The sequence below is a fragment of the Vanessa atalanta genome, chromosome 1 (genome assembly GCF_905147765.1).
Source record: "Vanessa atalanta chromosome 1, ilVanAtal1.2, whole genome shotgun sequence".
In the NCBI taxonomy this organism is placed as follows: domain Eukaryota; kingdom Metazoa; phylum Arthropoda; class Insecta; order Lepidoptera; family Nymphalidae; genus Vanessa; species Vanessa atalanta.
Genome location: NC_061871.1, coordinates 962,681 through 989,012, shown reverse-complemented (window position 1 = coordinate 989,012; position 26,332 = coordinate 962,681). Strand labels below are relative to the sequence as shown.

The 26,332-nt window shown below is 32.1% G+C and overlaps 1 protein-coding gene across 1 annotated transcript; it reads left to right on the top strand.

Annotated features, from left to right (window-relative positions):
• The first annotated feature begins 488 nt into the window (after window positions 1-488).
• Window positions 489-1,426, top strand: LOC125063973 (protein lethal(2)essential for life-like). Its single transcript, XM_047670729.1, has one exon. It carries the CDS (start codon window positions 541-543, stop codon window positions 1,291-1,293), a length of 753 nt encoding a protein of 250 aa, XP_047526685.1. The 5' UTR covers window positions 489-540; the 3' UTR covers window positions 1,294-1,426.
• The last annotated feature ends 24,906 nt before the right edge of the window (window positions 1,427-26,332 follow it).

Genomic DNA, 26,332 nt, shown 5'->3' with positions numbered 1-26,332 from the left:
AGAAAGATTTGTGACCTACAATACTCTGAATGATTTTGCTAACGGTACACGCACACGAACAGACTGTACAACTGTTTGAGTATTCGTGTCCGTGTATTAACTAATCCCGATGCATGTGTCGTCAAACTGTGGAACAATTGGTGTTTTCCAATAAATAAACAGTTACTAGAAAGCAACATAATTTTACTTACTATAAATAAAAAGAAAATAATATCATATATAAAATTCTATTAATGAATATATATATAAATTAGAAAAATATTATTATATTTATAGTTTTTAAACTAAAATAGACAGCATCAATACACACATACGACATACTAACGAGGTCAACGCACTATACAAACGTAACCCACTTAACGTGAGTCAGAGTCGATGACTCAATCGTACATATTTTCACTTTCCCTCAACGGTTGGCGACCCCTGCTACCTGCAGTTATCAATGAAATAAACCGACATCAAGTTCCAGAACACTCTGAGGCTATATAAGCGCGCCAGCCAGGCAAAACCGCCGATACATTGAATGCAACGCGATAGAAAATGTACAAATACGCGCTAATCACTCTAGCGATTTTAAATTTCGCCTCATGCGAGGAGAGGCCGCATAAAAGGCAACATGTCGATCCGTTCGCGATGATCGATCGACATATAACTCACTCTCTCGCGTACCACTATCTCTGGCCATGGAGTCAACTAATCCGAGCGGCAGCCGCGCTGGACATGGAGGAAAATATTGAAGATCCCCAAATAATTTCCGACTCAGATAAGTACCAGGTCAATTTAGCCGTCAGACGACTCAAGCCTGAGGAATTAAAAATAAAAGTTAAGAACCGGTACATCATAGTGGAAGGTAAACACAAAGTGAAAGACAACGAAAACCAGTTTATGGCCAATCATTTCGTACAACGGTTCGTTCTGCCGCCTGGCACGAAACAGGAAGAAGTCACCGCTGTTTATAATGAAAAAGGCGTATTATCAATTACCGCACCAAAACACGAAGTACCTCCGCCGCCACCAGAACGAGACGTGCCAATAGAAGTCAAGCAATCAGAAAATAAGACCGAAAACCCAGAACAGGATATTAAGAGCCAGATTATTAAAGAAACAATTCCGCCATCTGTTCAAACGTCAGCGACACCATTGGAACAAATTGACATGGAGGCAACGACACACGTTGGTAAAATAAGGAAGAAAGAATTGAAAACAACAACAAAAACGACAAAAGATAACGAAGTCACTAAAGGAATCGACGGAAACGGATTGGATTATGCGTTAATCGAAACAGAGGAGTGAATGGCAATGGGAATGAATGTAAAAGACTGAAAATAAGCTTTAATGTGAGTGAGTTGACTTCGTTGCTCTCCGACAGCTGTGTTTCGTTTATTAAAGTTGTTTGTTTATTAAATAAAAATGTTATTTATTAAGAGCTCCTTCTTTCATTTCTCATCGTAATTTAAGCAACGAAATGGAGTAATATTTTATTTGTAGCGTCTGTGAAATTGAACGCGCCAGGTAATTATATCACTGCCTTATTTATAATGGAATATTTTTTTTTATTTTCATATTTGGATATAAATTTTAACGTCCATTTCAACCTTTAATAAACATATATTTATAAAGGGCAATACTTAAAATATTCCTGCATATTCTTATAAAATACAGACATTAAGACAGCTTGAATTAAAAATGTCTTGATCTAGAGTTATTTGTCATTCAGTTCAATAGTCATTTTCTGATTTATTTTTACGTGCAATAGATGAAGCACTAAATAAACATGAAATATAAAGTATATATTATTTGTCTAGCTGCTCCCCGCGACCCCGCTGTTAACGATTTTTCTCGCAAACTCTGTATTTTATACCAATATATCTTTATCCATGTTCCAGGCTCCTTCCGTTACAACAATTACGATCGTTCTAGCTGTTCAGTCGTGACTGGCACACAGAATTACTTCCGCATATATTATATAAGTATAAATGTTCTATTTCATAATAATTAATTTCATAATTTATAGATTTATCATACACAAACTACACGACAAATATTACAATCTAGATAAAGATGATCATTATAGGTATTTTAAAAATGTTCAATAATATAATGCTACTTATTTCTGAGGTTCGTTTTTTAAGACGATTGTTATATTTATAACTAGTTTTTGCCCGCGGCTTTGTCCCGTCGATGTTTGTTTGTGACGAAAAGTTTTTACTGAACATTTATAAAGCAGGACGTGATTGCAAAACTCTTCATAATTAAATCCAATTAGGTAACTTTTATGAAAGTTCGAGTCAAACAGCATTTCATATTATTTCTATGTATTTTAACATTATTATTTATCATATACATAACATAAAAATATAATTAATTGATTATGTTTTTTTTTTTGTAAGCGAACCAGATAAGCTTATAAATGATTCTCGAAACGAAGAATGATCCAGTTGGTCTCTGTAAATCGTAATAGTCCAGTAGATAGCCCATTTATTGAAAAAAGTTATAAAACTAACATAATAAAAATTATAAGATCGTGATAGCACAGGTGAAACAGAGTCGCAACAAATCTATGCTAATAAATGGGGAGACTATTCGTCTAACTGAAAATACTACTAAATCACTTTGATCACTAAACACAGTGCGTTTAGGAGATTTTAGTTACAGACAATTGGTTTGACAAGCATGAATTCCATGTCCTTATAATGATATAAAGAAAACCTCCTTTTTAATACGGCGTAATACAGACACATGTCACAGCCCGTCACAGTTACAAAGGGTGCCAGTGGAAATTTGCGTCGGCTTTTAGAACCCAACTTGGAAGCTGAATTCTTAAGACACGATTGTAGTCACTTTTGTTTTAATCTTTTTTTTCTCCTTATTATTTCTTTGTTTAGATTAAGTAATGCTTTTTTATCATGTTGTAAAATATATCATGATGTGTGAATGTTTGTAATGTTGTAAAGTATTCGTGTGATAAATGTTTTTGTCCTATAATTAATGATCGTTGAACATTGAACACTACAATTAACGATCGTTATATAAAAGTAAATAATTATTAATTAATTATATAAAAAATTTGAAACCAGTAAAAGTAAACTCCCGCTATACGGCATAAGCCTCATCTTAACAACTTGAAGAACCCAAGGCACAATAGACGTGTAATTCTTATCACATCTATAGACTTTTACTATCCCGGAAAGTATTAAAAACAATTTTGGAGCTAATTCCAAACACACGTTTTCAATGTCCGTTCACAGCTTTTTACCGTTACAACATAAATCAAGCTCATCAAAATTCTGAGGTGCTTACCCGGATTTCAACCTATAACCTTTTGTTTACCCCATGAACCGCGAGTTCAGTGTCAGCTCTTTGTCATGTAATTTCGTCAAATTAGACACTTATTATTTGAGACACTACAGCCGACGGACGCGTTATATGGATTATGGAATTTTTTATTGAACATTTTCATGTTGACACGTTCTCATTTATTTAATTTTTTTACTTGCGTCGTATAACTATTTGAAGTTAATCTTAATTTGGAAATAAAAATATTTATATTTAATAATTGCTTCAATAAAAATGTATTAATAAATTTATCTGTAAAAATCATAAATCCAATTCAAAGTTATTACAGGTTTTTTTTGTATTTTTTTTATTCTTGGAACTACTTTTTTAATTTACCGGTAAAGTTGATTTAAAAAAAAAGCCGTAAACTTAAAGAAAGCAAAAGGTATTATATATTAATGTTCAAAGTTCGTTCTTAGTATCCTCGACACAGTTTCCGTTGTTGTTGCCAGCTATAGCGAGCTCTGAACCGATGAAAGAACCATTTAACTTTCAATCCATATCCTATTATGTACTCGTTTTACTATGTGAGCCAAAATCTTGCAAACTTAATAAGAATTTTTCCTTTAAATTACCTATCTTTTTAATTCTACCTATTAAAATGTTACAGTTAGTTCTGATGACAATGCTTCCTTAAGTTAAGCGTAACCAGTTTCTACATCCTCCATTCGTGTTTGGCTCCAGACGATTGAACTCCCCAATAGGTAACAGACGCGAAATTGTATATACTATAAAATATTATTCATATTAAATTATAAAAAACCTTCTAGCATTAAGTTCTAAGTTTAGTTATGATAACTAATTCATATACGAGTATATGTATATATAGTGAAGATGAAGATGATGTAAGTAATTTATTTGTTAGTCGATTAATGACCCACTGTTGGCAGCATTCATTCTAGATATCAGAATTTCTTCTAAAAGATGTAATTCTTACGAGCATCAGATTAACTAATCTTCATACATTAGCAGGCGGTCGCTTTTAAGTTTAATTTAATTTTCGTAACGGCCATTGAAGTAACGAAATCCTTGTGAGGCGATTACGGATCGGCGAATTTAGAATAGAATGCCCTCCAGCCAGGTGAACCTGAATAAGGTCAGTGAAAATCGACTCTCTGTTGAAACTGGAGAATCAGGAGCCTCAGCGTGTCTTGAGAGAACCCTTTGTTCAACAGTAAATGAATGATGAATTATTTATGTTTTAAAAAAAACATAATTATTGAAAAAATATTACACAGCCTTGGAACAAGATTATCTGGAGTTAAAATCTACGGTACGATTGATTGCAGTTTGAACTATTTTTAACATCAAATATTATGTTAAAGGTGAAAAACCATGATGTCGTTTTCGAAATTTAATTGAGTAAAAAAAAGTTGGAAAAATCCACTAACAAGCACTAAAGATATTATATTTTTAATAAGCTTTTAAGTAACTCATCTCTTTAAATAAGGTTAAACAAAAAATGAACTCAAAGTAAAAAAAAAAAAAAACGTAATACAACTTTAGCTAAACTTTTAAAATACTAAAGTTGAAACTGCTAATAAAATTTGTTAAGAGCACTAATTAAAAAAAGAACAAAGACCAACGTCAAGTGAAGAGAAATTTAAGTGATAAAACATTTAGCTAATTAAATTATTCTTACGAAAAGAGAACTTGCTTATTTAAAAATTTGATGACGTCTTTTTAATGCAAACGGATACTTATATTGACCCATATTTTTATTGCTAATAAATACCGTACTTCGACCAAAAATAAAAAGGACTTAAGCTTAAATTTTGTTGCCTGGTAAAAACATAGAAACAGGCACATTAATGTTATATCTTTAATTAATAATATAAGATACACCAAAGGCACGGACAACATGTCTATAGAGCAACAAATACAAATTAAAAAAAAGGGGACGCATCTACTACTGAATTATATTTGTATGATAATCCTTTTGACCAATTTCGGCCCCGGAGGTTATTCTCAAGCGAGACTAGCCGACTACCCGAGATATATTAAATTTGTGCAAGTGTATGCGTAAATATACAGTAGGAAATGACCGGATGGAAATAGCAATAGATAGAGATAAGCGGGGGAAAATGGAGGAGGTCTTTACTCTGTGAGAGAGATTCTTATTAATAGTGATTTGTTTTGCAAAAAATAATTGATTTTATTGTATTTCATAAATAATATTTTATGTTGATTTGCTATTTTAATTTAACTATTTTAATTTTTCAATTTGTATTAGACATCAAATTATGTAATTTTTATTAAGGAATAAACGAGGTTTTATTATTTATTATTATTATACACGAATGTAAGTCCACTATCTGTTCTCTACCTGTCCGGATTTTAATTCGCAGTCTTTGGTTAAGCTTCACGTGTTTTAGCAATGGTCATGTCGGGACCTTTCTAATTTTGTTGCTGAAAAGTTAATACGAACGACACATAGAAATACTATTATTTTAATAGTATTGGAAAAGCTAATCAGTTCCTATTTAAAGAAAAAAATTAACTTAATAGTAATACAATTTCAAATTCCAAATTTAAAAATGTTTTCAGAAAAAAAAAACTTAATCAAGCGAAACTCTTTTGTGTGTCTAAACGATACCATTAAGCGTTAAGAACTTATCTCGTGAAGAGTCACGTCTGGCTACAGAATCAGGTTAAGGATTATTGTTTTTTTTATCGAAGCGACACACGCTTGCAAAATGGCAACTTGATACAGTGACGGGAAGATATTCGAATTGCACTTCGATACTAAAGATAAAGAGTTAACCTTTGTTTCTTTGTACGCATTTTGGTCTGGAACCCATACTATATATATATAGAAGTCATATTTATGTTACATAATTTTCTTTATTTATAAACTGCACCCGTATGAAGCCAGGGCTGGACGATAGGATAATATCATCGGACAGATATTTAAACATACTATATTTATGAACGGAATTTGAACAATAAATTATTGTAATTTCAAATATTTCAAAATAGCTTGTAATTCGAATAATCGGTTATTTCATAATTTTGACAATATAGACAGATGTCAATTAATTGAGAGATATCAATTAGACAATTATTAAGATAATGAGATATTGCAATTTGCTAGTTTTTCCTAACCACACGAACATGCTTTTTTTACCTATATAGTAGTAGTAGTAGTAGTAGTAGCAGCCTGTAAATTTCCCACTGCTGGGCTAAGGCCTCCTCTCCCTTTGAGGAGATGGTTTGGAGCATATTCCACCACGCTGCTCCAATGCGGGTTGGTAGAATACACATGTGGCAGAATTTCGTTGAAATTAGACACATGCAGGTTTCCTCACGATGTTTTCCTTCACCGCCGAGCACGAGATGAATTATAAACACAAATTAAGCACATGAAAATTCAGTGGTGCCTGCCTGGGTTTGAACCCGTAATCATCGGTTAAGATGCACGCGTTCTAACCACTGGGCCATCTCGGCTCTCTTACCTATATGTATGAGATGATTAAATTATGATGAGAGTATGGAGATATAAGAGATATTCTTGAAAGAATACGCGAATAACTTTGATTAAAAATGGTCATGCAATGGCAATGGTATCGAAAATCGATATAAGAGATTTTTGACACGCTATCGCTTGGATTTTTTTAAAACGTGATTGCGATTCGAACACGTGGTCAAACCGCTAATTTATCTCGGGTTCTCTCGTGCCTTTGCTCGTGCTGGTGGTGAAAGAAGCCGTCGTAAGAAAAACCGGTAAATGTCGGAATAATATCTACCATATGTGTAACCGAACCGCAATGCAGCAGCCTAGAGGATGAAGAACGAAACATACCAATCAAAAATTAAAGTAGTCCTTCGTCCATCTTATGCAATTTACAAGATGTTAAACTATACTTTCTTATATCACACTCTATCTAACCATGAGTTCCGTCTATCGAAAAAAATTGACGATCACATACATGTTACTCCAGACTCCCGATGCTCTGTAGATACAGAATAGTTAGCATTTGATCCGTTGATAGATTGAAGATAAACACGCAAGCGTTGCAATTTCCACAGCAGGGGAGTAATAATACCGAAACGTAATACGTTACTGACACGAAGTAAGGGGTCGATTTGACAATGTTCCTATTATCAAAACGATCTATATAGTCTTGCGAAACTACAGGATGTCGGTAAAATGTAAAACCTATTATCACGTACACTAACAATTGGCACACCACCTTCAGAAGCACTTAACTTCTCTTTGTTTTAGAGGGTTATTTTAGCTCATTGGCTAGAAAACTGCTGACTGTGACTTTATCTTAGCAACCGTGTGGTCGAATTTACCAATTGTTACTTTAATTAATTTGTTATTATAGAGGAAAGTTTTATTTTTCTGCTTATATTGTTTATTTGTAGGTACCAACCACCGTTCTCTTGTGTCAAATAACAATACTTAGGATTGTTGTGTTCCGGTTTCATGGATGAGTGAGGCACATTGGCGATGTATGGAATCGTCAACATTTCTTACAGCGCCAATGTCTGTTGGCAGTGGTGACATACCTTTAGGTAGCCTGTCAGCCAGTCCAGTGATCTGTTTTCTAAAAAAATTAATAAATAGAATATTCGCTTTATATTAAAATTAATTGAACAAATTTATATACTGACCCGGTGAGCAAAAAGCTAAGTAATACCGAATAATATAGAATCTAATGTCAATGAATAAACCCGCAGCAGCTCGAGGCTAATACAGAAGGAATATGCAAATCAAATTTATGAATCTAATATTATTTCAGACTGTGTCCTTTGCACTGTATAGTTCATATTAAAATGGTTTGACATGGATTTGACTTATACCAGAAACTTAAGTTGAGACTAGCTTGAATACAGCTATACAGCTAATCGGAATTCGAATTTAGTTAGAGATATTCCAGCATTTATGATAAAATTTATCTATGATAAATTTTGTATATTGCATACAGGATTTTTTTCAGCTTACCCGTGGGGAAGTTATTGATTCTTATTATAATAAATAGCAATGAGACAAGTACGTGCCACACACATGCACTTGATAGAGAGTGCCATGCCGTTTGACGTCACGACATATAAGTTGATATTATTTCTAAGACACAACAATTGATGTTCCGCAACAAAAATAACTATAGGAAAAGAAATAACTTTTAATCCTTACAAAAGTATTTTATTTTATTTATAAATAATTATAGTTATGCTCTAAAATAAATTATATACATTAAAAAATAATTAGGTACACATTGTTCATTCTACAAATAACGCATCCGCCATTTCTTTTAAAGTTCTTAAACTTCTATAACCCACATATCCGGGATTTAACAGAGTTTTTCTCTTGATAAATACCTACTAAAATCCCGTTCAATCCATTTAAATTGTACTGCGAATTGCGATCGAAAGCGATTTGAATCATCTAAGCAAATATCGAATCGATTTCACTTATTAAAACATTTTTTTGAATTTAAAAAAAAAAAAATAATTCTCATATTTTGTTTATCAACCGATTTGATGGTACTTTTTGTATTGGATTTAGTATCGGTCCAAGTAGTTCTTAACTTAATTCTTTATTCAAATGATATTGGAAATTGTGGTGTTTAATTTGCCTGAATAAGCAACTTTACGAAGTTGGTTTATATTTTTATTTGGAAAGAATTTAAATTGTGTTAAAAAACAAATATTTTTCAACTAAAACCGTATAAGTACTTAGTCACGCTTTTATAAGTAGTTAGTTAATCAAAAGTTCTTCCCGACCGAATATGACCCATCAGCGTCATATACTTTCTTATCTGACAAATTATGAAGATCAAAACTTGGCTTATTATAAGCACTGTATGGCTGATGGCCATATTCCGCAAAATCAGGACCGTAACTATTATGATGATATGGATGATGGTCATAGACTGGTCCATGGTCTAGCTCCACGTAATGGTCTTGTTTCTTCTCCTTCAAGTAATGTATCAGCCACAGGACAAGATGCCACGCTTTCGTCACCATTATGTAAAAGATTATCCCGTAAACTATTTTCAGGACGAACAGTTTTGTGGCGGCCACGTAGAAAAAGTGCACTGTGAACAATAAATAATAATAATAATATTAGTGTATGTTGATTTTTTGTTCCCAATTTATAAGTACACATTAAATACATACATAGCACATCATATCCTAAAAACTATATAAATAATGACATTAAATTCATACACTATCTCAAGATCACGTCAGTCATACTTGAGCCAGTGGTGAGAGTTTCAGAGATATTTCTCTTGTGCGTAACTGAATGAAAATAAAGGGACAACTTTTATTGAAAAAAAAGAAATGTTATAGAAGATGAGTTTATGCGTACATTAAAGTCACCTCTGGATAGAACTCGAATCTAAATCGCTAGTGCAAATCCGGACAAGCACTACTGAATTTACTTACGTTAATCAGCGGTGAAGAAAATCAAAGTCACAGTAGACCATTCACGAGATATTTCTTGATACTTATAATTATTATAATACTTTAAAAAATTTATATTTCATGTCAATTTAATTAATATATTTTATAAATTGTATCAAAATCCATTAGTAAGAAAAAAGCAACAACACGCAAAAGAAGTGGACCAAATAATTTTAGCTCAAACGTTCGCTACAAAAATTATGAACAAACTCGTATATTCGGAATATGAAATTGAAGTGATTCTATTCCTTCTCATCAAAACCACCAATATCATTAATATAAAATCAACGCTGTTGTTGTTGTCGAAAACATTCTTGTGTACATATTTTTATTAATTATTATATTCCAGTCGATTTTTATTTCAGATGTCAGTCGTGGGTATTCAGAGCCAAAAGGACTTCCTTAATATAGTTTGAATAAACTTTATCCATTTTATATTATTTATTCATATAAAATTTATAAAATTATTTTAGATCAACGTATAAAATAAATAAGTACAATTGAATATTAATAAAATAACATTACCTAAATTCTATCATATTTAAAACTGTTAAGCCACAAATCAACTAAAACGTTAGACGGCGTCTGTGAAACGGGTCTGTGGTTGTAATTTTGGAATTGATTGTTTTTGTAATGTGGCCAGAAGTCCGGGACATATTTGAAAATGGCTAGGGCCCATGCCATCACCACCATCGCCTTGACAGTCGCTATCACTAACGCTATCCCCAAGAAGATCTTGTATAGACCAACTTTCGCAGCCAGTACGATCGCTAGGTGGGCTGCAACAAACAATTTAATTTTATTTCTGTTTGTTACTTTCAATTAATCTTGAAACACATAACTAGTATTATATATTACTAAGTCACATTGGCGATATAATCTGTACTGGATTAAAGAAAAAAAAGTTTCGTTTCTTGAAAGAGACTACAATTATTTATTGAGTTAAATATAGTTGTCAAAAAAATGTGTTTAATTTCCACTTAATATTTTTAAAGTTTCGGATAACAAAATGGAAGTTTTAAATCGACAATAAGTTGTGTTCCATTGTTTTTTGGATTAGAAGTAAATATTTTTAATCCGATTGATATGGAACTTTCCTTTTATTATAGTTTACTTGACGGAAATGTAGCCCACTCATTATATATACCGCCAAACAACAATATTTAGTAGTATTGTATTCCGGCTTAAAGGTTGTTTAAGTCAATGTAACCTTAGGCACAAGGGACATAACATCTCAGTTCCCAAGGTTGGTGGCGCATTAACGATGTAAGGGATAGATAAAATTTGAGCTCTTCTCGGTCGTGACGCATTTGTCGTGTAATCGATTTACAAGAGATAGGAAATAAAAAGTGCACTTCTGTGCTTGTAAACAAACTTGTGTAATCATATATAGCGATATATTATTACTTGTACAATAATATATATCTTACGCTATTGCTACGTACACCTTCAGCTCAGCAGCCGAGTCTCCTTTGAGCGTGGCCTATATAGGTCGGAAAGATTTCATAATCATCAAAATTTATATTCTTTATCTTGTACAAAACGCCACATAAACCGCGCCAATTATTTTTACTCATTTAAATTGTGAACATAATTTGTAATCTCTGATTGGGTTATATCTTGAGTCTGTAATTGGATGTAATCTCATTTCATGCGGAATTGATAGATAGATTAAACAGAGCCTTCGGAATATATATGTAATTATAAAATAACACGATGCTCAATTCTGCAGACGGTTAATCTAGCTAAGACTTCGCTTGAGTGCCTAGACTGCATAAACTATCAAACAAACTTCAGGAACTGAATTCTAAAGCTGTTGAAGAAACTCTTGAAAATGATTTAGACAAACTTGCCGGTATTTACGACATAATGACGTATTAATATGAGCAATTAACATTGAGGGATTAGATATTTTTAATTAGATTAAAGGAATTTCATAATTATAATTTTTTTTTGCGTTATTAAGGAATGAAGGCTATGGCTGGGGCAGATGGGGGGCCATCTGTTTGGAGCAAAAGGGTTATATTCACCTTCCGGTTTTTTTTAACAGATAGAGTGATTCAAGAGGAAGGTTTATATGTATAGCACACGCATAATATACTAGAGAAACACTGATAATTTTAGAGGTTTTTAATGTGATGTAAATAAACACGTTTTATTGCGTTTACATTAGAAACGCTGAATTTTACGACATAGTTTTTTGACAAAGTTTAGTTATTTAATTTCATCAACATTATGAATATAAAGTAAATCGAAGTTTTGTTCTCATTGGAATTAGTTTGAAAAATGAACTGACCTGAGACCTAGCTGAAATTCAACTATAAATACTACTAATACTATGAGATATATGTAAAGTATTAGTGGTACTTATAGTCGAATTTCAGCTAGAATACTAAGTAATAGCTGAAATTCGATTAAGCGATAGGATCGGTGTGTCGTAAGCGATACCTTAGACCAACTTTACAGTACGTATTTAAATGAACAATTCTCAAGAGCCGAGATGGGCCAGTGGTTAGAACGCGTGTATCTTAACCGATGATTTCGGGTTCAAACCCAGGCACCACTTAATTTTCATGTGCTTAATTTGTGCTTATAATTCATTTCGTGCTCGGCAGTGAAGGAAAACATCGTGAGGAAACCTGCATTTGTCTAATTTCAACGAAATTCTGCCACATGTGTATTCTACCAACCCGCATTGGAGCAGCGTGGTGGAATAAGGTGCTCCAAACCTTCTCTTCAAAGTGAGAGGAGGCCTTAGCCCAGCAGTGGGAAATTTATGTAATATCTCATGGTTCCTATTAAATTTCCAAGCTTATTTTTGTAAGATATGTATTTAACGTCATTAAAAAAGTTCTTTTCATCAACTCTAAACTCTAATTTAAACTAAACATATTGATACGCAGATCGATAGCCAAGTAACGACTTTGACCGACGGATACCTACTAAAAAAGAGTTTTTTTGCGTTAAATCCTTCATTGTGAGTGGGCCAGTGTAATTACAGGCTTAAGGACCCAACGTCTTAGATACCTTAATTGGTGATACATATTGGTTGGTTGAAGCTAATACTTGTTGACTTTCAGACAGGATATAATATTTGTATTTGTATTAAACAAAATGTATTTCAAATATTGAAAATGAGTAACTACTAAGTTTTTTGTCGGTTCTTCTAGATACAATCTACATTCTGAACAGGTGAGAACTTTTCTTTCAATAAAGTTCTATAAAAGGATTTTAAACGTTTGTAAAAGCCTGCTTGAATAAAATGTATTTTGATATTGGTTGTAAGAAACGGATATTCATTACAGTATTCGTAGGAAAACGTAACCAATTAATTAATTTGTTTGTTTACAAAAGTTATAATTATATCAAAGTAATAAATACAGCTGCCACTATTACAATATCAACATACGGAATACAACTTTACTTATTATTTTTAGGAATATTATAATATATCGAAGTGAGTTTCAGGTATAAAAAGTCTAACCTAACCAAACCGAGATCTTAGAAACTATCGAAATTCAATAAAATATTCTATATTCAAACACTTTTAATTTAGACACGCGGTAGCGTGTCAGCCAAGTTCTAGTAACAGAACTGGTTAGCAGCACCGTGTGTAATATTACACGAACCATTTGGAGCCACTTTTGACCTTCTCATAACTCAAAAACTATTTGACATAAACGTGTCAAATTTAACTCATATGATAATATATTATCCTAAGTTATAAGAAGAAATTATATTTTATGTAGTTATAAATAAATTTCATGAAGGACCATTGAACTTGGCACCCATTTAGATCTCACTTCTTTTGTCGTTGAAGTCAACAACCAAGGTATGTATCATAATATTGGACTTGGCTCTCATTTTTATATTTATTTTTTTGATGGGATAGTCATTTTACAGAATTGTATTAAACTGGTTCTAAAATCCAAATGTACATAGATTCCATCTAGAGGAACCGGCGTGAAATTCTATACTAATACGTTTTATATGCGTTATATTCTTGTAAGTTGAATGACCGTCCATAATGTTTTGATAGAATACGATACAATTACAATATCGCGAAATAGTTTATTAGTAATGATATTTTTTTTAACTACATTTTTAATAATAAGTCTTAAACAACAATAATTTATAATCTGTGAATATAACGGAGAACACTTACTCAACAATGCATATTTTCCTTTGCCTCTGGCTTCTATTATGTCCCTTTCTTCTGATTCCAAAGCATTAACTTCTATTATGTAGAATATAATATAAGCCACGAACACTCGAAGTATTGAATTCATTGCGTATATCTAAATAATTTTATATTTTAATTCATGAAAAAGAGGTTATACTTTTCGCGCCAAAAAGGTTTTTTTTTTAAAATGTCAAGTTAACTGTGACAAGGAACAATGTCTAATGCCAAGGCAAATGGCGGAGGACGTTGGTATTTTATGTGTTAATACGAGCTCGATGTGATAATTCAGTGGTAATGAAGTGGTAAATATTATAAATGTGAAAGTTCGCTATTCTTGTATAAGTTTCCGAGAGAGTTATGAGTTTCACGATTGTTTGCTGAAGTATGTGTTATTTATTACACAATATTACGGATTTTGAGTTAGGACTCGGGCCATGACTTATTACTTGTATAATAGTAGTTTTTTTTTAATAATTTATAGTATAGTATATAAAGTAATTTTGACTAGAATTTTGTATTTAATTGAATTTTCAAATTGAGAAAAAGTAAAAGTAAAAATATCTCACAGCTGAACTAAGGCCTCCCTTTTTAAGGAGAATGTACATATGTGTAATGTTTACATGTGGCAGATTTTTAATCGGACTCGTGCAAGTTTTCTTACTATTATAATATTTTGTTTACATGCACAGAAACCTCACTAATGCTTGTGTAGTTTTGAACAATCAATCTATCGTAAGGATCGTCATGTTCACTGGGCTCTCTCAGCTCTTCAATTTGAAAATATATATTAAAAATTTATTTTTAAATGAGTGACTGATATACTAACCAATCCACTGACTGGTGTAACAGATTAAAATTTCGCACTGGAACACCTTATGGAATATAGGTAAGCATTCGGGAAGGATTTCTCAAAATTGATTTTCTAAATGGGTGAAATCTAGTTGGTCACTTTTAAAATTCCAAATATGGATATTCTTTTATAGGTGATACAGGTTATCAATTAACTTCTATATACTGTTTCCAATGGGATATTCCATCGGGTACGAAGCCGGTGCTTAGATAAATACGTCCAATTATTCTTAAGCTGAAAATAGGTATAAAAAAAATCTAGAATAACTATCTTAGTGTTATTGTTACATTAAAGTACTTAATCACGCCGCCATTACAAATATTTCATCAGTCATCAAAACCGAACCCATTATGGGTTTTACGCGCATGATAGAGATGGACGGTTCTTATAAAACTTATCGATATATAAAAAAACAACTCATATTTAAATATCGACGACGTTCGTGGTCGAGTAGGTAGTGTGTACACCGGTTTTCATGGGTACGCCACTCCGAGGTCCCGAGTTCGATTCCCGGCCGAGTCGATGTAGAAAAAGTTCATTAGTTTTCTATGTTGTCTTGGGTCTGAGTGTTTGTGGAACCGTCGTTACTTCTGATTTTCCATAACACAAGTGCATTGGCTGTTGTCCAATAATTAAAAAAAAAAAAAACAAGAAATATTAAATCTTAATACAATTTAAACCTTATGCTATCAGTTTAACAGAATTACTGTACACGTTTCGCTTCATTTTAGGTACAGATATTTTCGAGTATTTAGTATTGATAGTTAAGGAACTTCCTCGTGCCCAATAGCTGTTGTTTCACTCATCTGTAAACTAAAATAAAATATTTATAATAATTTTCCATTTAACGGATGTCTACTATAGATATTATAATCTGACAAACGACTTAACTAAATAAGGTCCACACTATTAAGTCGTATGACTCGTATAATATACCGCTAATTCAGAACGAAATTTCAGTTTGTGACAAATTCATGGAAAGCCTTCAAGCGGGAAAAGTATTTCTTTTTTTTTAAGTTTTTTTTTTGCTATATATTCCTCGTCGAAACCAGTTTTTCTTTATTTTTCTTCTTAAATCTATAGAAATCGACAGCTATTTTTTACACACTCAAATTTTTTTTAACATACAAGTAATAATAAATAATAAACATACGATTAAAACAGTAATATATTATTATAATTTGGTTTAGAGGATTACGATATAACGGGGAAATGCTGCTAACATTCTTGTCACTATTCAAGCAGTCGTGATTTATACAGTAATTATTTTTAATTTTTATTCGAAATTATATAGGCGTTAATGTTAATAATTCTAAAGTAAATTCTGTCCTATTTATAGAATGAAATAAGTATGAAGCCTGGAATAATATGATCGATCTTTGTAAGTGTCCTTGAGTTTCCAATCGCAATTAAAAAACTGACCAAGGTAGAGATCACGTTATCAGGAAAAGGTAAATTAATCTTACCCAACAAAAAAGGATTTTTTAATGACACGATATTTTTAAAAAATATGTTATATCGACAATATATACTGACAGCTCTTCAGTTTTATAACCGTAAGCACTCGTAAACAAGGACCGATCATTATTTTTATACTTAACGTTGATTGTAGACACGTATATGTCTACGTCTATGACACCAGGATCGTTCTCCCCTTGAAAAAATCTATTGGAGGCTATTTTCTTAAATACTATATAGCGGTAAGCATTCCAGAATGTCATGCTAAATGGTACATTATAAACAAATTCATAACACAATTTAATTGAAAGCGTTTAATGCCATTCATCGAGAAACCTCAATAATTATTTTACATAGAAGTTTTATTTTCATCGTAATAAACATATCATTTTGTTACAATACGCAGCATCGAAGCAAGTTCTTTAATATTATTCTTAATTGTATCGAAATCAATCACAGTCATTAAATTCTCGTGTCACTCTTAGCATTTCAACACATTAGCAATAAGAAATACTAAATTAATATTCATTGATGTTAATTTTATAAACTATAATCTCTGAAAAATAAAAAATAAGTAAGATAAATATAAATCATATTTGGATTTTTTCTGATTACACATTCTTGAAATGTTCATTAGTTTTCTATGTTGTCTTGGGTCTGAGTATTTGTGTTACCGTCGTTACTTCTGATTTTTCATAACACAAGTGCATTAGCTGTTGTCCAATAATTAAAATAAAAAAAAAAAACAAAAAAAAAAAAATTCTTATTACAATTTCAATCTAATGCTATTGATTTTGGTGATTGATAACAAATTCTTGAAATATTAAATATCGTTGTTATAGTCTGTTTCGCATATTAGTTATATACACATACATACACATATACCAAAGCGTATCACCATAAGACAGTTTTAAATATTACGCGAGTACGATACGAAGTAAGCTCATAGCGCACCAATATTAAATTTTAAGCCCCTGTTTATTTTTACTGTAAAGAACAGACCTATTTAGGAAGTTACCGCGTGCGTCAAATTAAATTCGCACCACATAGACTACGGACTAAAACTTTCTTTTTCAAATTTAAACTTCGTATTTTTTTTTTGGTAATTTAAATACCATCTTAATATAGACATGCTAACACTCATATAAACATAAAAACAAATATTTTATTAGTGTTAATATTTTTAATTCATATTTGTGTATATTTAAGGACTTAATGTCAATTATTCTTATGTAAATAAAGATTTCCACTGTAAATAGATAATAGTGAAATTAAATTATCGTAATGTCATACTCGTATATTATTACTATGCAAAAGTTAATAACAGACATTTATATTTTTATTTATAAATTGTTTTCAGGATTTTCAGGATTTGACCCGTTTTTATTAATTTATTATTGTGGGTTGGTGTGATTTCATTAATGTTACAGTATGTTCCACGAAATTAAAATTTAATGTAATAAGCAAACAGTTGTATTAAGCATTTTTCACCTATCAGTATAATAAGCATTATATGTAAAGTATAAAGCGGTGTCCAGTTTCAACGGAGAATAATAATATTATCTCTTGCGTAATCAACTAACTAGAGCTTCAATGTGTACACAAACATAGGTGCACTCTTATTCTCCTCATGGGGTGGGACGCCAATCTGACACGAACACTCTTTGCTTAGGATCTTAGGCGCAGGATCAACGGCTTTACGTACTCTCCGAGCCCCAAGAGTGTTAAAACATCGCATAATCACTGAGATGTTTCTGACAAAAAAATAAAAAAATACCACGGAGCTAAAACTCAATAAGAAAACCAATGAGAACTGCAGCATTCGAGTGACCACGAGATCAACGAGGCAAATTATGTACTAATTACATAATATTCAAATTAGTATACATAAGTAAGACTTCAATACTTTTTTCGGCCGTATAACACATTTCCAAAAAATATTTCACGAATAAAGCATTTTCGTTTAATAATACAACTTTCCGATGCCTATAGAAATAAGTCCGTTGTAAATATAATAAATCTCGATATTATGAAAGGAAGGGACAAGAAATTGTTACAAGATCGCTAATATGAGTTTCCTGCTTTTTGGCTGATATTCTTAAACTAATATAACTTCATACGAAAAGCCTTTTATGATTCAGCAAATATAAGAACATTTATTCCCTTATATCTTCAACAATTTTTTTTTGTGTTTATACATATAAAATCTGTCAGTAAATGGACCACCTGGTAAGTGACTGGTACTGCCAATAGTGATTGGAGCCGTTCATTGCATTACCAATGCGCTTCCAACCTTGGGTCTAGGTCCCTTGTTTCTGTAGTTACATTGGCTAACACACCCTTCAAACGGAAACAAAACATTACCAACACTAAGTATTGGCGGTAGAATATCTGATGAGTTGATTGTACCTACACAGACGGCTTGCACAAAGCCACCAAGTAAATTAAAATTATTTAATATTAAATGTATTCATGTCTTACTGATTTGATTAGTTATTAGCATTTTCATGAAAGTTTATCAAGTATCATAAGTATACGATAGGTGACGTAGGTTATATATTTACATACAAAAAGGTGAATTATGTATTAAATAACAGACACAATGATATAAATAAACAAATGGTTATTAAAAATCCAATATGATTTAAAACAAAAATGTTTAAATAATATGATATAAAATTGAGAAAGAGCGGGAAAGATAGCCTAATGGCTACTTGCCATATAACGCATTTTCCTTACGTGACGATTTCTGCCACTTTACTCTACCGTAAGCCGCGTAAAAGAACTTCCAAAAATAAAGATGTAACTCAAAACGGTAATTATCTTCCTATTCAATAAAAGTTTAACTTAAAAAAAAATCTATTTTACTGAAGTTACATACGTATAAGATATGAAAAAAAATATATTATTGTCAATGGCTTGATCTAACGGTTCAGATATATTTTTAGGCACTGAAGAGTCAGGTACTTTACAGGCTTTGAACACAACTTGTACTTGGGTGCTGCCATTTAGCTCGATTTTTAGTGTTTCAAACGTTTACATTCACTCTACAAAAATAACAGACTTCGAGGTGATTTCGTAGTTTTTGCCTAATAGTTGGTCTTCCAAATTTAAAGGCGAAGTGCCTTTAAATTTGGAATTTAATACCATTTCTACATAATCTTAAATGTTCGCACACACGCTTTACAAACACAATTGGGAGCCCAAGACTTCATATTTTTATCCAAGAGCATCCCAAAATACTCAAAATGGGTATTTTTCCCTAACTCTGGTATTACTTTTCTACTATCGTTAAACACATATGCTCCGTGTATGTAGCAAAAATGGTCTGGATTGCTTAAACAACGTCTCCTTGAACTGCTCATGACGCAAAAACTTCAGATACTAATCTTAAACATTTTGTTATAATTAGTATCTCAAAAAATACGCCTGTTAAAGATTAATAATAAAAATCAATAACAAAGAAACTCGAGCTGCTCAAAAAATTTCGAGGGTAGATTTGACAAAAACATGTCATAAGTGGACATTATTAACCACAGAATTTGCGGCAACAGACATAAAGTTTTTTTTTTAAATTAATGTTATCAGTCAATTTTTATTTCGCGCAAGTCCAGGAAAACTATATGATGAAGTTGCTCGCTAAAATGCCAATTCAGTGTCAAACCACTCGAAATAGACAACTTCAAACATTATAAATTTTTGCAAAGTCTATGTTTTTACAAATTTGAATTGTGAATGTTAAGGGAAAGAGCAGCAGTCGTAAAGAAGAAGAAATTGTATTTATCGTAATGATTAATTATTATTATTTTATAATGAATTAGTACATTACTATCATCATCATCCTCATGCCCTTATCCCAATTTTATATGGAGTCGGCGCAGCATGTCTTTTTCTTCCATACTTCTTTTTCTGACGTCATTTGAAATCATAATTGTATACATATACGATTTTGTACATATAGGCCGATAGTATTTAAATTTTTTACAGACCGTCTGCTTATTTATAATAGGTAGTCAAACGCAAATGGACTACCTGGTAGTAAGAGTTACCACCGTTCATAGAAATTTGTCAATTTCTATAATCTCACAATAATTGGTATTGTTCAGTAATATTAAAATAGGCCGTATTGCCCACACACCTACAATAACCGTCGTCAGTTATGATGAAGGTCATCGTGCATTTTCATATCTATCGTATTAAAAAAAAAATCGTTCATCGAAATTCACGAAACAAAAAGGTCGAATCGATTAAGATACAAAAATTTTATTTTACGAGTTATAAATTACCAAACCCGAAACCATTAGGCCGTCCATCATCTATCATACGTACATGGGAATTTGTCAGAGTTGAAAAAAAAATTGGGTATAATTTATCATCCTAAGTGGACGTAACAGGATTTTCGGTGAAGGCATTGGGCCGGGATATTGGATACGTCGCTATGTCAATCAGATGCAAAATGGTTTCAGCCATTTGCATCCTTCGAAACCAAGAGCGGTTTGATGGAATTACGGCCACTTTAGTATTGAGTTCATTGTTGACATTACTGCATCCGAATTGAACGATATATTCATCGTGTTTCCGTAAGCCGTAAACCGTAATACGAATTATGTTCTTGTATCGGTATACGAAATCAATTAACAGTTAAATTGTTTAAAGAAGAATAATTTAATTTGAAATGTTTGGGGTTTCGAATTTTTCTGCGGTTTTATTTTTGTAGATAAACTAGATAAGTTTTACTCCTTTTGACGAGAAAGTTTAGAGCTTACTCTACCTAATATATGGTAAACTAGTTGTTACCTGCGGCTTCACTCCTTATTAAGGGTTGGTCGTCAGGTAATAGGCATAAAAAAGAATTTTCTGTCCTTCGTTGAAGGACTTGCTTCAAACCAAACGTCAAATTCAGTTAAGTCCTTTGGCTATGATTGACTAACAGACATACAAACAGACAGAGTTTTACTTAACTCTGTCTATTACCTATACTAATATTATATATGTATGTTCTCATATTATATAAATTTTCAGCCGACGTAATTTGTGTATCATCTCGCTCAGAAGTGAGGAAACCTACAAATGTCTAATGTGTCTGTATAACTTGTGGAATAAGTTCCAAAACTCAAGAAATAACTGCATCATAGCGGCCTAGTGAAACATTCACAGGTTGTTCTTATAATCATGCGATTTACTCGTGATATCCAGAATATATTTAATCTGGATTAATTTGATCCTACCACATGATTGTGGTCATTTGAGATCATTCAATTGGTAACGTTTAAGAGAAATCAATCCTATGTTAGACGATAGTGATCTAATATGCTCATATTTGAAATCAGCCTCCAGTCACAGCCTCAAGCGAAGTAACTGCTTTGTGTTATCACAGGACTGTTGAGCCAGTTTAATTACAGAATGTAAAGGCGCCTCAGATTTTGACATTGAGTTTCTGTTTCAGAATTACTGAGACAGGACATAACCAATTTGATTCTATCAAACCGGATAGGCGGAACGATAATAACCAATTTTACAAAAAAATCAACTTTAATTATATTATTCCTATTGGTATTATTTTTTTTACACAAAATTCTGTACTAACATTATAAATGCTCGGTCCGTCTGTCTGTTAAGTTGTCGCAGACAAACAATTTTACCGAATTTGATAAAATTAATTTTGAAACAAGTTTAAATCCCAAGTTAGGACATAGACTCGGGCAATTATCACTTATTCTACTCCCAAGCACTACTTATTATAACTGTTTTAACACCCAGTCCGCCTGCTTATTATGAATGAAAATCCAACGGTTTTAATATAAACCCAAGAACGTTTATATAATCATGTACTAATTTTTTTAAGTACATAAACAATTCCCTTTTTTCAAAGAAATACTAATATTAGCAAAGGGTTAGGAATTAAACCTTAAACCTTGGCGCTATTGACGCTTCATTATTTACTTCTTCTTTCTTCGATCTGTAAAAAATAATCTCGTCTTCTTTATATTTATTTGATAATCCCGAGGTAATTCATTAAAATTATCAATTTAAACAAGGGATAATCTGGTGCCTTCGTTTCATTCTCAAAGTTTGATAACATCCTTTTATTTTTTCTTATTTAGCAAAATAGCCTTTAACACGTGGATCTCAAACAGCAATTCCAGGAAACCAGGACTGAATTTTCATGTCCTTTAATTTGTGTTTGAAATTCATCTCATGGAGCCGAGATGGCCCAGTGGTTAGAACGCGTGCATCTTAACCGATGATTTCGGGTTCAAACCCAGGCAGGCACCACTGAAATTTCATGTGCTTAATTTGTGTTTATACTTCATCTCGTGCTCGGCGGTGAAGGAAAACATCGTGAGGAAACCTGCATGTGTCTAATTTCAACGAAATTCTGCCACATGTGTATTCCGCCAACCCGCATTGGAGCAGCGTGGTGGAATATGCTCCAAACATTCTCCTTCTAAAAAAAAATTCATCTCATGCACGATAAATTAAATCACGATCAGTACGGATGCATGTGTCGCATCAAATTCTGCCATTGGAGTAACATGGTTGAACTTCAATAGGAACAGAAAACTTGTCCAGTAATATGACAATTACAGACTGTTTCAAATCTATACACTTTACATCCTGTTTTTATAACTTATTACTGGAATGAAGTATATAATAACAAGTATATATTCTTAAATTGTTTGTTATGTGTTTTAACTTATATACATAGTCATATTGTCACATAGTCACATAGTCGTGACCTTCATTCGATTTCTTAATTGTATTTAATAGTCACAATAACTTATTCAATATGATTCGAGTTAAATAGAAAATAACAAAACATAAACGCGATGCGTATTCCAATATTTATAGATATCTAGATGCAATAAAAGTTCCAATAAAAAACATTTAAGTACAACTCTGCCATAATAGACGATAGAGTCGCAAAATAAGGCACGAACGAATTACACGTCTACGCCCGTATCATCTGCAGCTGCGAACGAGGAAATTAGATTCATTTTATGAAAAACTGAATCCACCACTGTGATACAAAAGTACTATTCGTTTAATTGAATATTTTAAATTCGAATCAGCGTACAGTTTATTTATTTATCTTAACAAAACAAAAAAACAATATTTTCAAATAGTTCTTTTTTTAAAATTTCACGCGTGCATTGGTTTTGTTTGAAGTAAACACGCTGATGATTGGTTTTTTAATTTGAATTCACTGCTGTAACTTATTTGAAACATGGCAGAGGAGCTTGATCGAAATGCACAGCGTAGACATTTCATTCAAATTTTACAAATGAAGAATTCGCTGAAATCATGACAAATTAATGCCGGAAGACCCCCAGTACATGTTCTTTATTATTAAGAGGATGTTCTGAATGCAAGAATTTATCGATGAACCAACAATTTCGGCAAACACCGTCGCCGCACGACTCTCTAATATACGGTGGAAAGCGAGCGTGGTCTACAGTGCATAATGCAGGATTCTATCCTTACCATTATACTTCTGTGCAAGTTATTCACCCTAAAAGGAGAATTGCTTTCTGTGGATTCATGTTAAATTGGGTAACGGAGACGCGTCTTTTTTCAAAAAAATCCTCTGGACCAACGAATCCAAATTCGATTAAGATGGGATTACTAACTACCACAATGAACATTATTAGATTACTCCAAATATGAAATCTTAAAAAAGAGGCCAAAAGGGCCGCACCCTCGTATTTCGTGCAATATGTGGATAGTAATAATTGACGACATTATTTTACCGAGCAATCTAAATTCTGCAGCTTACGAAGATTTTTAACAAATGAAATGTTTGGCCTCCTTGAAGACATGGCTACAAGTCAAAATATAATATATCAGCGAAACGATTTTTAGAGTAGGAAAACAGTAATATTTTTTAAATAATCTGCAAGATAAGTTTCGCAATGTTTTTTTTTTGTTATTGAGGCATTTTTTGTGGAAAAATTTTCAAATATAAATTTGGAATGATTGGACGTTGTTTTCAAATTGATAATTAGCAATGTTTAATAGTTTTTATAAATCAGATAAAAAAATAATATTTAAATTGATACTTTATTATATATATTTATATATTATAACAAACAAAATCATTCATATTCATCGTTTTTAATTTGTTAAATACCGAACATCCATACAAACGGTCAATTGCTCTTTAACCCTCTTAGATTATGATTTTTTAAACATAATCTAAGAGGTTTTTGTAATAAATATATTCTACATTAATACTGATTTAATATTTCTTATGACAAATTCAACGAATTTGGCGAATTTTCATACAAACTTTCATCCCCTATTTAATCCTTTAAACATCATTAATATACTCATTTTCATACATCCAACTAACGGGTAATTTAATAAATTTGCAATGTTACTGGAAATAAATGATGAATTTTCACACAAACCGTCTTCCCCTATGTAACCCCGAACGGATGAATTCTGAATAATCCTTGCTTAGTACTCACCTACGTCCTATTATGAATTCCTGTGCAAAATTGTATCCTGTTAAACTCACCAGCTTTGATTTCATTTTTCTATCAACAAGATATAAAGTGCATTCGGTGATGTCAATCATATTTTATTTTCCCTACTTCATGCTAGTACTAGTACTTTAGATTTTTTTCGTAAGATAGAGTATTATGCGATATCTATTTTTTCTTTAAGTCTTGTATAATCCAAGGAAAATCAGGCAGCAGCCAATGGAGACGTCGAGTAAAGCTTTCATCCTTCTGAGCTCGTTTATTCAAAAGCGAACTATTTATTATCTCATCAGTTGGGGGGTGTCCATGATGTATCATTTTATTTTATCGTTTATGCAAATATAAGCCTGGTGATAAATATATTACTTTTATGATATCGTTCGGTGAACGAGCAAATGGGCCACCTGGTGTTATTAAATGGTCACCACCATGCATTGAAATTGACACTGTAAGAAATATTAACTATTTCTTACACATCCATCCATCCATTTAATAAAAATTCTTATTATAATATAGCTAAGTGTATATATTCGCCAAGCACTTAAAAGAGCAGACGGCAGCTGTAGAGAAGACGCGTCAGGGTATTAATAGACGTCATACCTTTTCCTATCACCGCGTGCGGTCTCACCTCAAACACACACAAAAAGAAGTTTCGCATAAAACACACACAAACAAAGAACACGAAACGTTCGTATTCAATTATTGGAAACGAGACCGTCGGCAATATCTAATTGTTTTAAAAATAAAAGAACATCACGTAAAACATTTGTCTTTCAAGCTTTTAATTACTATCGTTTTCCTCTTCATGACGCCGCGAGTAATTTATTGCAGTAGTTTGCCGGTTAAGAGTTACCATAACTTATATTTATCTTTAAAAAATAAAAGTTTATTTTTATTTAATTAACGTTAAGTGTCGATTACAAATATTTCTATTTTTGTTTATTATCGCTGTTATCTAAATCGATTAAACTGATTCATTAAATGAAAATTACAAATACGGATACATGAAAATACGCACGCACACATGCAAACACACATCCTTACGCACACAAGCAGACAAGAGACAGTATAGACTTAGAATTTATTTCAAATCTCTTAGCTTTTTTCTCCGTTGCCAGATGAATAGATTTTTTAATATTCGAAATTCCTTTACATATATAGGAATTAACGCATACCACACCAGCACCAAGTGGAGTAGTATATTAAATAAATATATATTAATGATAAATGTTTCTTTTCGCCGAATTTTATCTCTAAAACTCTTTGACATTTATTATTACGTCTTTCGAATGTCGAATTCTTTATTTAAATCATATCGTTGTTTTTGATAAATGAAAAATATTATTGTGTTCTTTTAAAACGTAGTCACCCCAGTGAGATGGTTCGTCGTGATTCCGTTAAATGAAAGCTATTTCTTGCCATACTAAATGCTCGATGCAAATGCGCAGTATTGCAAGACAGACCAACGGATTAAATTCTTTAGATGTTCTTTAGATGTTCTCTTTCTGCACATGAGATTGCATTGTATCTGATGCCATTAAACTTTAAAACGTCTTAACGTGAACAAAGTCTGATTGTTTGTAATCCCTTTTATTTCAGTTA